Source organism: Manis javanica, chromosome 9 (genome assembly GCF_040802235.1).
Source record: "Manis javanica isolate MJ-LG chromosome 9, MJ_LKY, whole genome shotgun sequence".
Lineage (NCBI taxonomy): Eukaryota > Metazoa > Chordata > Mammalia > Pholidota > Manidae > Manis > Manis javanica.
This window is the reverse complement of record NC_133164.1, coordinates 881,953-899,061: the sequence shown is the minus strand read 5'-3', so window position 1 is coordinate 899,061 and position 17,109 is coordinate 881,953. Positions and strand designations below refer to the sequence as shown.

The window sequence follows — 17,109 nt, the reverse complement described above, 5'->3', positions numbered from 1 at the left end:
TTCCCTCAATCATACAAAATAGCATTGGGAGATTTTTTAAATTTCTGCAACATTAAATTATTCAAACAGTGTCATTACTGTGTGGCACCGGAGCAGAGTAGAACGTGAGAATATGCGTGGTGGGAATCACACCGCTGCCCTTTCAGGGCTGTGCACACCCCTAAACTAAAGAGAGCACCTCTGTCCTATGGCGAAGTAGGGCAAGTCCCTTACCTGACTGATCTCAGGGGAGACAGCGGGTTTCAGTGAAGCCAGTGGAGGGGGCGGTTTACAGGGCTCCCCGGGGACTGCTGGTGACTAACCCGCGTTTCTGAAAGTGAGTGACCAGTTCTCGTTTCCTGGCAGCTAATCATCGACACGCCCACGAGCCCCGTCACCAGTGGACTCCCCCTGTTCTTTGTCATCACCGTCACTGCTGTCAAACAGGTAAGGACTTGACAGACGGGAGGACGGCCCTGGTCCTTGTTATACGGCCTCACCTACTGCCAGAGCAGCCTGGTGTGCGTTTAACTGAGTTCCAGAAATCCGTTTTTGTGACTGTTCGTGAATGATACTTGAGTTAGAGGTTTGTAACTCAGTAGCTGGCCAGGTGCCCTGTGAATTGGAGAAGGGAACCATAGTTTCTGCATTCTAGATGGCACCTGATTTTAGGTGAGCTGCTGAGCCTGTGTGTTCCTGACTGCCTTGCCCACGAGGATCTGTACGTACGGAGGGCCTGGGATGTGGCTGTGTAACAGAGCACAGCAGCTCTGGGCTCACCGCATGAGTCCAGTTGCCCTGTCGGGTGCTGACATCGAAAGCCCAGGCATAATAGGGAGAAGTGTGCCTGCTACCCACTTAGCCAGTTTAAGGCCACCAGCCCCTGCTGTCTGGCTCCAGAGGAGAAACCCTGTGCCCAGGAGCACTCACCCACCTCCCACACCCCTGCCCCCGCAACCCCCGGCAGGTAGACTTCCTACCACTGAATTTGCCTATTCTGGACATTTTATATGAACAGAATCCTATACCGTGGGACCTTTTGTGTCTGACTTAGTTCACTTAGCATGTTTTCAAGGTGTGTCTGTGTTGTACATGTGCCACCACATCATGTCCCTATTTATGGCTGAGGGATATTCCATGTTGTGGACAGACCACATTCAGTCCATCCGTCCATCACCGGGGGACCTTTGGGGGGTGTCTGCTTTTCGGCTATCATGAGTGATGCTGTTACAGACATTCACATGCAGGTTTTGGGGGGACGTAGGTTTTCAACTCTCGGGTGTCTGTCGGAGTAGAACTGCTCTGATGTTTTTGAGACCTGCCAGAGTGTGTTTCAGGGTGGCTGCAGCATCACTTCCCATCAGGGGTCCAGTCTCCCCGCCTTCTTGTTGACACGGTCATTGGCCATCTTTCTGGCCCACCATCCTGGTGGGTACGTGCGTCTCATCTTGGCTGGGGCCATGGCTTCTCGATGCCCGAGGAGCGTCTTCGTGTGCTCGCCGGCCACTCGCTTGTCTTCTTCAGAGAAGTGCCTTCACGTCCTTTACCCGTTTTTAAATTGGATCATTTGTCTTTTTATCAGTGAACTCTAAGAATTCTTTCTATGTCCTGGATTCAAGTCCCTTACCTGCTGCAAACGTTGGAGCCTGATTTTTGCATTTCTGTGTAGATTGGTCAAATCTGATAATTTGCAAAATACAGCTTCTGGTTATATACTTGGTCAGATTCTTGCTGACAAAGTCATGCTTTTCTGGCGTGGGGCATTCAGCACCGCACATTCAAACTCATGTCTTTAAATAAAAAATAAAACAGCTAAGACATCAGAACAGCAGTAGACTCACAGACACTGAGAAGTGACTTGTGGTTACCAAGTGGGGAGAGGTTGGGGTGGGTTGGGGTGAGGGTGAAGGAGATAAAGGGGCACAGTAATTCTCAATCACAATGTAAGTCGGTCACAGGGATGGTAGTAAAGCATAGAGAATATAGTCAGTGATTCTGTGACATCTTTCTATGCTGATAGATAGTAACTGCACTAGACGAGGTGAGAATTCAATAATATGGGTAACTGTTGAACCATTGTGGTGTGCATTTGAAACCAACATAAGATTGAATATCAATGATACTTCCATAAAAATAAGTTAATTAATAACAAAAAGTAAACATAAATACGTGAAAAAAAAAGGCTAAGACATATGTTTCACATGACACATGGTACCAGCCCCACCCTGGATGATGGTGGCAATGAGGATGACACGTTTCGGGCTCTGGGATGCAGCATGTGGAATGGCGCCACACGGTTACTAATTTTGAAAAAATTCAACCCCATGGGCTAGAATTATAAGTTATTAATATATAAAAACTATAATGGAAAAATACATGTTGACAAAAATTTCTCCTGAGTGATAGGATTAGGACATTTTCAATTTCTTTTCATATTTTCTAAATGTCTGAAGACCATATAATGTTTTATAATAGAGAAGGTAAAAACTTGTGAGGAGTTATTTTTGCATCTTTTATTTATGTCATGCGTTTGTTTCAAAAATGCATCCTGCACGTGACTGCAGAGTGGAGAAGAGGGAATCAGCCAAAGGTCCAGAATCACAGGGGGCACCAGGCAGGGCACGTTAGATTCCCAGTGTTGCGCATGCTCCTTATTCAGTTATTCAGCTGATGCTTTTTTGAGCTTCTGCCATGTACTGAGCCTTCTTCTAGGCCCCAGAGATGACAGTGGTAAACTGCAAACATTCCGGGGAGGGAGGCAGACACCAGGCAGCCGTGTGCACTGCAGGGGCAGCGTGGTGCCCAGGGTGGAGCCTCTGAATTGCTCAGGGGCTACTGGATCTACTGCTACGCTGCTGACCAGGGGCTGCAGAAGGGCCTGTGCCGCTGAGGGCCCACCATGGTTCTTCCGTCCCGCCCCACGGGGTTCATGCCTCCTCCTCAGGGCTACGAGGACTGGCTCCGCCACAAAGCTGACAACGCCATGAACCAGTGCGCCGTCCACTTCATCCAGCACGGCAAGCTGGTGCGGAAGCAGAGCCGGAAGCTGAGAGTGAGTACCTGCCTCAGGGCCCCTGTGGCTCCTTGTCTTCAGGTGGGGGTCCCGCCCCTTCCCCAAGCCCTGCTCACTGCAGGCAAGCACCTGACACTTTTTTTTACTTTTATTTTTATTTGCTCATTTTTGAAGTTTTAACAAACTTTATTTTTAGAGCAATTTTGGGGTCACAGCAAAGTGGAGTGAGAGGTAGAGTTTCCGTGAGCACCTGGTTCCCGACACACCGGGCTCCCCACCAAGGCAGCGCAGAGGGCGAGGTGGGAGGGCGGCGGCGGGAGGAGGGAGGAGGCGGAGGGTGGCCGTGCTGCACCCCGGCTCGCTGAGCACTGCGGGCGAGGCCTTGGGAGCCACCCACCTGTGGCGCGGCAGCTGCCTCTGGGTTGCTAGAGGAGGTCTGAGAATAATCCACTTAATCTAAACTCACATTTAAGTGTACAGATATGTCAGTTACACTAATAATTCATTGGAAAAGGAGAAACTAAAATGCAGTCTTTATGGGGGCCTGTCCCTGTCCCCACGCGCATCTGCTCGTGGCGTCGGCACCACTGTGGCCCATCTCTCCAGAAGGCACGCTTTCTGGAGGTGTGTCTGAGCGCTGTCCGGACTGGCTGGGGCGCCTGAGAGCCCGGCCCTCGGCCATCAGCAGATCCAGGTGTAGTTGTTCAGTTCACGGAGCGTCTGCAGCATTTTACGTTCCCGCGGGCACCGCGGGGGTTTCCCCGTGCCCGGCCAGCATCTCTCGCTGACCCCTCTGTGTGGCTTATACCTGTTGCCCTAAGGGTCAGCCGCAGGGCACGTCTCCGTGCTTACCAGCTGGACGTCCTCTCTCAGGAGAAGCTCCCGTGGCATCAACCCGTTTTCTAGTTGGACTGTTGGAGGGTTTCTACTGTAGAATTTTGGGAGTTTGTGTGCGCTAGATACTTGCGCTTGCTGGCAATATCCCCGTGGCATTTCACAAAGCGGCCACTTGTAATTCCGAGGATGACCAGTGTGCAGGTGTTTTCCATTGGCCTTAGTGTTAGGACTCGGGGCCCTGCCCAGCCCTGCAGCCCAGAGGTTCTCTGCTGTGTTTTCTCCTACAAAGTCTATAGGTTTATGGTTTACACTGCGTTCATTATCCACTTTGAGTTAATTCGCACCGCAGGTGTGTGGTTCGGGTTGAAGCCCCTTTTCCTGCCTCCAGCTGCCCACGTGTTCCACCTTCCCCTGTGGGAAGGGCCGGCCCACCCATAGAGTGCAGGGCCGCCTCCACTCCAGGATCAGAGGTCAGCTACTCGTGGTCACGTGGGTCTGCTTCTGGGTTCTCCGCGCTGTTAATTGGGTTGCTGGCCATCCCTCTGCCAGCGCCCCTGGGGCCCAAAAGCTGCGGCTGTGTGCCAGGCGCAGGGAATCCCCAGCTTCACCCTAAAGGGCCTGTATACTCTTTATCCACGTGAGTTTTAGAATAAGCTCCTCTGTGGCTGCAGAAATCCTTGCTGCAATTTTGATAGGAATGTCATTAAAGCCAGGGCCTGTTTGCAGGGAGAGCAGCTCTGTGTGCACAGGGACTGTCACGTGGTGTGGCTGGGAAGCCCGCCGCAGGTACAGACGGAGTCAGGGAGACGTGCTCCTTCAGGAGGGTGCGGTGGCCATTCGCCTCCAGACCCGGTCCAGAGCCATGGGCGGGCCAAGGGCTCTTCTGGGCCGTCATTTGGATACCTTCCTTGGTGTGGTCGCTGTGGCTGGGGTGATGGTATCTCATCAGAAACCCGCCCGACGGACACTCTGCCTGCAGCCTGGGTGCGCTGGACGGCTGCGTGGTGAGGCCGTGACCATGGGAGCTCCTCGCTTGAGGTCAGCACCTTCCTGCAGGAATAAGCCCACCAGACACCTTAGCAAAGCCGAGCTCGTGCACTTGGGCCAAATCCAGCACCCTCCCATCGTGGACATTCGTTCTCATTGCAAAATACCTGTCACCACGCGCTTGACACTTCACAGGTCTGACATTGGTTCACCAGAACCTCGCTGGTCTTCCCCCGGTGTGGGCACGGGGGCCAGGGAGACGCCTTCCCCAAGAGCCACGTCAGCGTCCACGCACCTCCCGGCGGACGGGCCCCGACGGTGTCTGCGCGCACCGACCGGCAGCGAGGGAGGGAGCCCTGCGGAGGCGGGTCTCAGTTAGTGTCCCTCTGTCCGGCAGGTTGGGGACATTGTCATGGTCAAGGAGGACGAGACCTTCCCCTGCGACCTGGTCTTCCTCTCCAGCAGCCGCGGAGATGGGACGTGCCACGTGACCACCGCCAGCCTGGATGGAGAATCGAGTCACAAGGCAAGGACACCCCCCCGGGCCTTCCCTTGCACCCCCGGCTGTGAGTGCGGCCAGAGGCGACATTGCGTGGGAGCCGTCGGCGCGCTCGGGGTCCCCGGTGAAGGCCTGGCCCGTCGTGTGGCTTGTTGCGTCCTCGCTCCCCTGTCTCCCCATTTCCCACTGTTTTCTGTCCACACTCAGGGTCGCGGCATTCATGCAGCCGCTGCATTCAGTGGAGCCGTGCCCCGTCCCACGGGAGGGGTGTCCTGCCCAAACGGGCTCTGCGGGCTTCAGGGGCACACGTTCCAAGACGAAATGTCGTGGCAGCCACCCAGCCCAGGCCTGGCAGGTGTGAGGAATAGATTGGTGGCTTTTGAGAATTCATTTTATGAGTCAAAACTAGTGTCCTTACTAGACTGCAGGTACGTGAGAAGTCACACAGGAGCTGAGATTTTGCCCGACTGCCACTTCAGTGAGTGCCTTTTTATTGAAGTATTTTAATAAGGATTTTTTGAAAGTGTAATTAATTTCTTACACTCAGTCTGGAATCCGGCACTGGCAGCCGGGGCTCCGTAATTTTAATTAACAGTCACAAAAGGATAAGACCTATCACTACTAATTTCAAGGATTTCATTAATTTAAAAAGCTGGAAACTTCCAAAGAGTTTGTCAAAGTGAGATGGCCCAGTGGACTCGGCCATTTCTAAGGCTTTGCCTCCTAAAATGGCAGCTCTAATGGTATTTAAACAGTTCCTCTGGATTTAGGCAATTTCTATGATGGGAGCGATCATTTCTTTGCAAAAGGATATGCTAATATCCACTAATATGGGCAGAGCCTGGTGGTTTTTCGTCATTTCCTTCCTCCCCTTTTATGTCGTACATCCCAAGGGGGTGAACACGGTAGCCTGACCTGTCAGCAGCAGATACTGGGGTGGGGGTCCCTGGGTAGTTCCGGAGTCAGTGTGACCCCGCTGTCTGTGGGTGCGGGAGGTTGTGTCCCACCCCCAACACGGGTGAGTCATGCCTACCCTGCTGCTGGTGGTGGGCCTCCCTCCACCCCCCATACCACGGGAGGGGTGTCCTGCCCAAACACGGCCCAGCTTCACTCCAAACGGACGCTGCGGGCTTCAGATGCACATGTTTCAAGATGAAATGTCGTGGCAGCCACCCAGCCCAGGCCGGGCAGGGGTGAGGGTCCGTGTTCTGCCTCGGCCTCTGTGTGTGTGCCCACTGGCTCGGGTGCTGGCATTATCCGGGCCCATTCCTTAAAGGCAGAGGGAGATGTGGGGGGGGTCTGGCGACACTCACGTTCCCTGCATGTATGACCTCGGGCCTGTGGGCCTCTCCACATCTGCAAAGGGGCACAGTCGGCTTCCGGACGCTCTTGAGAAAATAGAGCATCTCCCAAGGTGCTGGGCATGCACGTGCCCCGAATGTCACAGTGCTGCTGATGCCACGCCCATCGCTTCTCTTCTGCCTCGTCACACACCTTCCCTGTCCTGCGATTGATTGTTGGAGGGGAAAGCACAAGGAGACTTGGGGGCCCCTCCCCGCACAGGGTCCTCCCCACAAGGCCCCTCCCTGCAATGCTCCTCCCCGGGCAGGCGCAGCCGTCCATGCTCGTGCTGTGCACACCAGTGTCCTCAAAATGGCCCCAGGCAATATCTGGGATCATGTTAGAAAGGCAGCCCTCGGCCCCCCAGATCCGGGCATCAGACACTCCAGGTCGGGGCCCTCCGAGCTCTGCAGGGCATTCTGGGGCCTGCAGGGAGCCTGCACCCACTAGGAGCTGCACTAGGGCTCTCTGAGGAGCCAGCATCACACGGACAGCAGGGGTGGCCGCTCTGAATGGGCTCCCTGACTGATGGCCGGCACCACGGCAGACACACCCAGGTGTCCCGCGTTGACGGCGAATCCCCATGGTGATTGTTCCATTGGTTTTACACTGGGGACGCCGGTAGGAATAGCGGGACCCTCTGGGCAGGAATGGACGGGCCCTCTGGCGGCTGACAGAGCCTGCAGTGGAGGTGCGTGCTCGTGCGGCCCCTGGCCCTGTGTGCAGCTGGGCCTGTGGGCACGGCTGCTGCGTTCGTGTTCATCATCTGGTGAGAAGTCACATTTCTCGTCTATCTGCAGACTCATCATGCCGTTCAAGACACAAAGGGATTTCGTACTGAAGAGGACGTGGATGGCCTGCACGCCACCATCGAGTGTGAGCAACCCCAGCCGGACCTGTACAAGTAAGCACCCCTGGGCCCCCACACGCCCCCAGACGCCATCCCCAAGCCTGTGTCCCCTGCGCTGCCCAGCCACCCAGCGGCCCTGTTGTTTGGGAAGAAAATGTAGTTCACTGCTTAAAAGTTAAAACCAAGTCAGAAACGTTACTTAAGTATTTTTATAGTCCAGCGACATTCAAATCATAGCTATTTATACAGATGTGAAGTATAAATGTACAGAAGTGAAGACCAATCTGTGGACAGAAACCGGTGCTTGAGGAAGACGGCGGAAACCATCAGCCAAGGAGAGGGGAGAGCCCAGCCGCTGCCCCCTCAGACGCCGCCGTTCTCTGTCCCCAGGTTCGTGGGCCGCATGAACATTTACAACGACCTGACCGACCCCGTGGTGAGGTGAGAGGCATGCCCAGCACCTTGGCCGTGTTGTCCCCGTTACCAGAGAAAACGGGGACCCTTGCTGACGGGGCTGTTGGCTGGGTTCCCCGTTATGCCTGTGGCCCGGGGCCAGGTGTGCCTTCCTTCTGGTTATGCTGCGGACGCAGCCGCTCATGTCAGCGAACTGGAGGTGCCCGTGAACGTGTCCACACGATGCCAGGCACCCGCCTGACGGTCCCCAGCACGGAAGGAGCCAGGCCCCTGCTAGAAACACCTCACAGTTTAGACCAGTGTGTCTGCCACCACACAGATAAGATCTCTGACGGGCTGTTTTGTCACAACGCGTGGTCACTCGTGGTGGTAAAGGGGCACGGTCTGACCTAGGTCACGTCTGGGTGGAAAGGGCCTGTGTCACCTGGGGCTGTGGAGCCTGCTGCCCGGGGGTGGGCTGGCAGGAGGGTAGGCCCAGGGGGGTGCAATCACCCGCTTCATCATCACACCTGCAGAGCAGTGAGATGCCATGAGATGTGACCCCAAGGCGGCAGCTCCCCAGAACAGCCTGTGGCCCCGATAAGGCACGATCTCGGGTCTGTGCTGCGTCCGCCTCCCAGCGCAGGGGACACAGGCTTGGGTGTTTCATCCGAACACTGTTCCAAGGTCCCAGCTGTTCTTTGCTGCCGAGGTATTCAAGATCTAGTTTAGGAGACTGACTGTAAGTGGGTTTTGAACTTGACCTTTTCCATAAACCCCACTTGCTACTATTTTCCTTCAGTGTAAGCCATCTCTGGATTGGCGGTACCCTAGTACATACAATCTTGTGTGTTGAAGCAAACAGTTGCCCACAAATAGAAATATACTCAGTGGGAACGGCTGCAAAGTAAACAGTTACTGGAGGGTGAGCCCCTGGGGCCGTCTCCTTGTGAGGCTCCTGGAATCATCTGCCCGAAGGACGCAACCTGTGTGCCTCTTGTGCGGTTTGGCATCATTAGCCATCAGCCAGCTGGCAGTGCTGATTGGGGGTTACGGAGACATCGCTGCCGTCTTTCCTAAATGATTACCACCCACAATTAATTCCTAGTTTCTTGGAGAAGTAGCCTTTATTTCTGTGTCTTGAGAGACCTAGTGTTGGAACAGGTGAGTAGATCCAGATCCACTCACATCGCCAGTGGGACGGGCCCAGGACAGTGAGCTGCCGGCTTCTCGGCTTCACACTCCTGGGAAGGCGACCGGTGGCATTTTGTGTTTTCATTCTGGTTTAGCCTTTAAGTATTAATACTATTCAGCAGGCTTTTTAATACTTGGGCATTTCAAGATGTTCATAAATTCGGTGTGGACACTTATGAATTGTTTATCAAAGTCCTCAGTCCACTCAGCGATATTTCCTCATCTTCCTGTCCAAACAAGATGCAAAGCACTTTTAAAGTAAATTATTTTTAGACTCCCGGAGACACTTTCTGAAAGGGCCATTTGTTTTCGTAGCCCAGTCCACATGGCACCGTGAGCGTGTCGCTCACAGGCGGCAGCTCAGCCTTCGTGGCTGCGGCTGAGGGATGGGTGTCCACACGGCCCCCTCTGAGCGCCCCCCTCTCTCTGGTCCTCTGCCGGGCGCTGCCCTGAGCTGTGTCTGAGGTTATGATGTGCGTAGGAGCTCGGCTCCCACAGTACAAGGGATGGACTGAAAAAGCGAAGCAAACCCCTTCCTCCAAAGAAAACCATTAAAATGCTGAGAATAGGAACATTTATAAAGTTGGATTGTACTTGGTGTTCATATTGCCCCCTCGCTTCTGGGAAATGAAGAGCTGGTAACCCACCCACCAGGCAGCCACTAGAGCAGGGAGTTCCTGAAGGCAGCGGTCCCGTCCCTTGCTCGCCACTGAGCCCTGAGTGCCCAGGCCGTCTTGTTCCTACAGGATTTCTAAGGTCCTTGATGGCTGCCAGTTCTCCCCCAGCAGTGCTCCACCGTTCCGGATGCATAGGCCGCCTGCATTCGAGTCTTTGGACTTGACTGTGAAGGCACACAGAGGTTCACTGTGTCACCTGAGACTGGCCGGGCCTCCCAGACAACGCTGCAGACACCACTGAGGCCACACAAGTGACAGGCACCATCACCGCTCAATTTCCAGCGCATCCGGGGGTCCCGGTCCAGCAGTCCTTGAGTGCGAGGCCCGTTAGGAGCAGGTTTCTGGTTCAGGGTGGCACCTCAAAGTTCCCAGGGGCTGCTGGTGGCATTGGTGTGGCGGCCCCACGTGTGGGTCCGCCACCCTCACCTACAGGCTCAGCTGCATTCCTAAGGAGCATCCGCCCCAAGCTGGACCCCGTGGGCAGAGGCCTTCCCCCACAGTGGTGACCACGTGTCTTATTGGACCTGAGCTGCCCTTCACAGTCCAGTACAAGCAGTTCTGTGGTTAACCGGGTCTCAGATGCACGTTAGGCGAATGGATTGACTGTCCGCATGCGGAGTGCCTTCCTGTTCACTCCGATGCCCTGTGTCTGGTCATCCTTGTCTTTTCAGGCCATTAGGATCGGAAAGCTTGCTTCTTCGAGGAGCCACGCTGAAGAACACTGAGAAAATCTTTGGTAAATATTTTAATTAGTGAATTATTAGTAATGGCCTCTGAAACTTAAGAGTATGTTAGGCAGCTAACATCCATGGTGCCATGAAAGCATTCCCTCTGTGCTCGGAGATGCTCTGCCCTTTATGCATCTGCAATCTGGCCTCACCAGGAAACCAGTATTGATGTGTGACCACAATCCATGAAGCAAAGCATCTGAGGGTATTGCTTACATATTAAGTGCCTGTGGTTTTTGGTGTGGAAACATAAAGTTAGGCCCCTGAAGAAATTCAGACAATACAGTTCTGCAGGAAATTGCTTATAATGGCTGCATTCCTTTGCTAGTATATCCCACTTCTGGCGATTTTATTTTTTTATATTTTGATTAAGTGAGACAACTTAAAGTTACACAAGTGTGTAAAGTAGAAACCCAACATACTGCCTTTGGGACTTACAGAAAAAAATGTAGGTTGCTTTCTATGCAGGAACAAAAAGTGTTTCTTTAGTCAGAAGAGTCCTGTTGTGTAACTTTTTCTGAACAGCTAGGTTGCATAGAGGAATTTAAAATATTATTTGTTTTGTCCCAAATTCCATTTTAACTGTAGCTGTGGGTAATCTTTTATGTAAAGTCAAGGTATAATTGTTACTTTCTAACATTTAATCTCCTTTACAGGTGTTGCTATTTACACGGGCATGGAAACCAAGATGGCATTAAATTACCAGTCAAAATCCCAGAAACGATCAGCCGTAGAAAAGTAAGGTTCAGTACCTGGTTGTTTGAACTGCATAAAAATCGTGACTTAGAACTACCGTAAACCACCATAGATGTGAAGCCTGTTAGCAATACCTTCGTGGTGTCTAGACAGACTGTAGAGTTGATTATTTATATGGACTGTCGTACCTTGTGAGGACATAAATGGCCCCACCCTTCAGCCCGCTTCTAGAGGCTCGCTTGTGTGGACACCTGAGGTCCCGGTTCCAGGTTCGTGCCGGTGCCCACGACTCCCGTCACCAAGCCATGAAAATGACAAAGTAGGGTCACTTCTAGCTTTGGGGAGTAGTAATCCCCATGTTTTACTGAGGAAAACATTAGCTTTCTGTTCATTAAATAGCAAAATGTGCATGATGATGGCTCAAGGAGAGAGCTGGATTCGTAGGAAACTGGCCTGGGACTGTGAAGGCGTGTCCTTGGCTGAAAGTGGACGACAGTTTCAGGTTGTTTAACGACGGGCTGTGTGCCAGTCCACAGCTTTGCGGAGACGGTCAGAGCCTCATGCCTGCTCTTCGTAACCTGATCTCAGAGTGCACTCCTGGTCCCTGTCCGTCTGGCTGCACCAGACATGCAAGTGGAGATCTGGGTCTTAGTAAGCAAGGATGCTCTGCTCCTGGGTGTCTGCATTGACAACAGGTTTCAGAAATAGACGCTGAAACATCAGACCTTTCCAAGTTCTGCTGAGACATTGGCTAAGGACTCGGCATTCCCCCCTGCCCGCCTCCCCCACCGTGGAATCTGCGTGTGGAGCTGCTGGGTGGATGCTTAGTGCTAATTGATTTCTGGATGTTTTTTAAATGGTAGAACCCCAGACGGTGCAGCACCTTGCGGCGGTGTGACTGGCATGTCTGGGTCCTGCCTGCAAAACCTTCCCTTTACCGAGCACCCCCCTTGGGGCCCCTGGATCCCAGACAGGGGCCACCGTTCACTTCGAGTAGATGTGTGTGTTTTGATTTTCACAGTGTCGGCGGACAGCAGGGACCCTTTAGGACATGCTCCTGAGCTGTTCTGCTGTTTTCTTCGTGATGTGCTCGTCTGTCTTCGTGGGAAGGGCACCATGCGGCTCCAGGAGTGGCTACGTAACCGCAGTCTCTGTTTTAGGTCCATGAATGTGTTCCTCATCGTGTACCTGTGCATTCTAATCAGCAAAGCTCTGATAAATACCGTCCTGAAATACGTGTGGCAGAGCGAGCCCTTCCGAGATGAGCCGTGGTACAATCAGAAAACCGAATCGGAAAGACAGAGGAACCTGGTATGGAAAGCGCACATGCCGCGCGGGGCCGTCATTACGAGAGTGGCCCCAGCCACGGACAGGCCTTGATTGGTTGGGTTAGTAACGGGGCCCATCCATGGCACAGGTGTCCAGTGCCCCCCAGCTGTAGACACTGATCACTCTCAGTCCCTGGGCCTCTGACTCTTCAGGTCTGGAATGTTCTGGTTCCCAAGCAGATTCACAAGACAGCGCCGCACGCAGCCTGTGCAGGTCCCGGGCACTGCCCTGTGTGTAGTAGGCACTCAGAGTGCCTGCTAACAATCGTGAGGGAAATGGTGCCCCTGGTAAGAATATAGACAAAGGAGAGTCTCAATAATAGGAAATTATGGTAAGAATTTCATTTTTCCTTAGTTTTAGCTCAGTGGCTCATGTTTATCCAACGTATTTGTCCCCAACCCAGTATGTTAAAATAATCTTATTGAACCTCCTCTACTTAAAACAGTACCATTTTCTGGCCAGAAGCCGACCTGAGCTACATGCAGATCAGACCAGGGTCCCCCGGGTGCAGCACAGGGGCTGTGTGCAGGCCCAGACTAGGCTCCCTGCATATCCTGGGTTCCACTGGGCCTCCCACGAAACTGAATGGTTCAGAGATGTGAACAAAACTGTAAGAAAAAATAGTTTTTCCTGCAGTTACTTTTTCAGCATCCCAGGTCGTCACCACGTAGGTTTGTTAACGTGTCCCAGTGTCTAAGGAAACTTGGAAATCTCTGACTGTCAAGTGCCCTGCCGGCTGCCAGGTGGAGGGGCCTCCTGTCTCCCGACTGTGGCTTCTCTCGGTGGCGGGGACTTGCCCCCCCACGGCAGGGAGGCACGCTGGCCTGCTCCCAGCCTGGGGCCACCGCCAGGCTCAGATCAGGTGACGGGCGAGCAGGGTGACAGCTGCCACCCCAAATGAGCCTTGTGTTTGGGTCTGGGAGTGCGTCGTGTGGCGTGTGCCAGCCTCGGCCTCCCACCCCGGTGCTGCTGGCTGGCAGACCGGAGGTGATGTGGGGCCCTCTCAGTTTCTCAGGGCGTTCACGGACTTCCTGGCCTTCATGGTCCTCTTCAACTACATCATCCCCGTGTCCATGTACGTCACGGTGGAGATGCAGAAGTTCCTGGGTTCCTACTTCATCACCTGGGACGAGGAGATGTTCGATGAGGAGACTGGGGAGGGGCCGCTCGTCAACACCTCAGACTTAAATGAAGAATTAGGACAGGTAGGTGGCTTCGGAATGGTCTTCTGTGATTTGTTGAGATCGAGTCCCTCCCTTTTATGTTCCCAGGTATCTAGATTCGAAAGAACCCGTACTGTGTGGGCAAGTCCTGGATACCCAAGGATACTTTTCCATTCTGATTCATGCACAGGCCTGTTCCAAGCCTGTTACTGGTGAAAGACAGCAGCAGAGCTCTGGGGGTGGACAGTCCTGCGTGCTCACCATTCAGCCCGGTGCAGCAGCTTGTGTGGCCTGAATTCCCATGGACAGCCTTGATGTCAGGCACACGGCCGCTCCGCGACAGAGTCAGCCCCTCTCCCCTTCCAGAAGGGCGCCAATCCCCGGCCAGCGCCACCCAGCCAGCCCTGTGTCCGCAGGTGGAATACATCTTCACAGACAAAACCGGCACCCTCACAGAGAACGACATGCAGTTCAAGGAGTGCTGCGTCGAAGGCCACGTCTATGTGCCACACGTCATCTGCAATGGGCAGGTCCTCCCGGACGCCTCTGGCATCGACATGATTGACTCCTCCCCGGGTGTCAGCGGGAGGGTAGGTGGCCGCTCGCTCCGCGGGTGCTGGCCCTCCAGAGGGTCACTGCCACGTGTTCTAGGGCCCTGCTCCCAGGATACACTAGTGTTACCTCTCATTCTGGGATCCAGGGAAGATGGGGCCACCCAGCAACTTGAGTGAGAACCGTGAGGTTCCTTCCCCCCCAGGGAACTGGACAGTCACATCCGGGGTGGGAACAGCTTGAGACGCACACCACATGTGCCAGTGCTTACACGTGTCCACACTTGAGTGCACATGCGCACGCATGCACAGACACATGCCACACACAGTGCCCTCATGCACATAGAGGCACACACACAGACACATGCCCCTCGCACTTGTGTGCACATGTGCACACATACTGCCCTCATGCACACAGACAGACATATGCCCTGCACATGTGTGCACACTCAAGTGCTGTGGCTCCAGAACTCAGCATCTCCTGGAGGGCTGGGCCCTCATCAGTAGTCGCCAGGAGACCATTCCAGAGAGCTTGGTGACTGCAGAGACCTGTGTGGGGCCCCTTGGTGGGCTCTGCCATGACCAGGTGCACTGGATGTGCCACCACGTGGGCCTCAGGTGGTGGCCAAGGGGCTGGTGTGGGCCACCGTGAGGAGCCTGCAGGCATTGCACCCTCGGGCCCCTGCAGGGACTCCCTCTACCTGGCGCGTGGGGGGCGAGCCCAGCCTTTCACGGCCTCTCCCAGGGCAGCACCCAGGACCCTGGCGAGGCACTCGGGAGTCCCCGGGGAGCCCAGGCTCGGCCACGCACCTCAGCTGGTCTGAGACTTGGCCCTGCCGTGCCCGCTCTTGTGACCTCGCCCCATCACTCCGCCTCTCTGGCCTCTCACAGTGACGGGCAGCACAAGGCCGGAGTGCTCGCACGTGCGGAAGCCAGTTCGCCCCGCCTCCTGATGCCTGGAACGCCGCGTCCTGCCTGCGCTTGCTTTCCTTCTGCCGCGAGCTGACGGCCACAGGCATGTGGGTCTTGTGCTTGTTTTCACAGGAACGAGAAGAGCTGTTTTTCCGAGCCCTCTGTCTGTGCCACACCATCCAGGTGAAGGACGAAGAGGAGGCGGACGGACCCAGGAAGGCGCCGGCCTCGGGGAGACCCTGTGTGTACATATCCTCCTCCCCTGACGAGCTGGCCCTGGTCGAGGGCGTCCAGAGGTAGGCCAGAGGCAGGGCTGTGCCGGCAGGCCCGCCCGCAGGCCCAGCTGGGTGGCCGTCGGCCCCTCAGCTCAGGGTGCCTGCTGTGTCCCGGGAGGCCCCCTCCTAACTCCGCGATAAGTCAGCTAAAGGCCACTCCAGGTGATCCCAGGCTTTTGACCGCATGAACAGTCCTATTCACCCTTTAGAACACGTCTTCCTTGTCCATCCAAAAAATTGATTTCCAGAGATGTCAGGAAACCCCCTCAAAGTCACACAGCGTGCCGGAAAGTTCAACTGGCTGCTTCGGCTTTCTTCCTGTCGGCTTCTCTTTCTCTGTGTGCCGTCCACCCTCTCCCTCAGGTCTTTATTGGGAGTCCTCGCTGCCGCATGACATGACATTTTAAGCAAACAACACCTGGAAAAATACTCTGGCTATTCCAGATTTGAGGCACGATTTCAAGTCACGGAAATGTGTTTCCAGTTCTCAGTTTTCAACTCAGATCTGACTAAAGGAAGTGGGCTTCCCTCTCTGCTGCCATGAATGAGTGGGCGATGAGTGTGTCACCCAAGTAGAACAGTGTTTTTTGTTGACCTAGGTAGCATGTTTTTCCCGTGCAGTGTGGGAGGTGACCTCAGGTATGTATTCCCATGGGCCTCTATCAAAGTGCAGGTGTCCACACGCACTTAGATTTCTCAAAGCTAGTCGTCTCCTGGACAAGTGTTCAGAACTCAAGCTGCATGCTTAGTAGCCAGGACAGGCCCTTCCCGCCCCTGATCGTACATGTGCCGTCCAAGCAGCTTTTCTTCAGCCCGGCAGCTCCTGCCTGTCCCCATGGCGCCACAGCGCCTTCCTACCGTGTGGCTGCTGGCTGTGTGAGAAACACGTTCCTTCTCCCATCTGTGAGCTCTTGCCAGAAGCCACGCCTCCGCGCCCCAGCGTCCCTGCACAGCACCCGATGTGCACGCGGCCCTCAGAAGTGCTGTCAGGGTGTCACAAAGCAAGTGCTCTGGGGACGGGTGTTGCCTGGCCTCCTGCCCAGGGGCTAGTTCCTCATTGGTGAAGTGAGATGCTGGCTTAGAGACTGCCAGTCTCAGGGTCCTTCCCGTGCTGACAGGGTGGCCTCTGTGGAACAGCCCATGACCGGTGACAGGAGCCAGCACTCAGGGACCTGCCCACGGGCCTGCTGCCGGCTGTTTTACCACAAGCATTTCTTCCTCTAAAAGAAAGCCCTACCCCAGTGTAAAACAAATATTCTGTGCGAGACGAATGTCAGAGCTTCAAACAACCCCTGGACCTGCCTTCCCCTTCCCAGGCTTGGTTTTACGTACCTGAGGCTGAAGGACAACCACATGGAGATTTTAAACCGGGACAACGACCTTGAGAGGTAGGGTGCCGCACGCTTAGCAAAGCATTCCCCTTGCGAGGCCTCCCCCGGGAAACCCGGATGCCGTACCCTGCCCCCTCCCCTGTAAAGCTCCGGGACTGTGCCCAGAACGTCTGGAGGATTTAGGAGCCAGGCAGTGAGAGCAGCTGGGGGCGGAGCGTCAGGCTGGGGGCGGAGCGTCAGGCAGGTGTTGGGCTGAACCGTCTGCGGCGGGTTCCACTGCAGAGTTCTCCCACCTTCTGGTATGTTCTGACCCTGCCCAGTGGGGAAGAAGCATGCGCCTTCTCCAGGAGCCCC

At 54.7% G+C, this 17,109-nt stretch overlaps 1 protein-coding gene across 7 annotated transcripts in view; it reads left to right on the top strand.

Moving 5' to 3' along the window:
• Nucleotides 1–17,109, top strand: part of ATP11A (ATPase phospholipid transporting 11A) — a 106,615-nt gene that overhangs the window by 58,013 nt on the left and 31,493 nt on the right. For all 7 annotated transcript variants that reach the window (XM_037024790.2, XM_037024789.2, XM_073212342.1 and 4 more), the window contains exons 4-15: nt 346–426; nt 2,924–3,031; nt 5,214–5,342; nt 7,457–7,560; nt 7,897–7,947; nt 10,442–10,506; nt 11,155–11,236; nt 12,355–12,505; nt 13,531–13,728; nt 14,103–14,276; nt 15,282–15,445; nt 16,741–16,812. In XM_037024790.2, the coding sequence (XP_036880685.2) occupies nt 346–426; nt 2,924–3,031; nt 5,214–5,342; nt 7,457–7,560; nt 7,897–7,947; nt 10,442–10,506; nt 11,155–11,236; nt 12,355–12,505; nt 13,531–13,728; nt 14,103–14,276; nt 15,282–15,445; nt 16,741–16,812 (1,379 nt within the window). The remainder of the gene's footprint in view (nt 1–345; nt 427–2,923; nt 3,032–5,213; nt 5,343–7,456; nt 7,561–7,896; nt 7,948–10,441; nt 10,507–11,154; nt 11,237–12,354; nt 12,506–13,530; nt 13,729–14,102; nt 14,277–15,281; nt 15,446–16,740; nt 16,813–17,109) is intronic.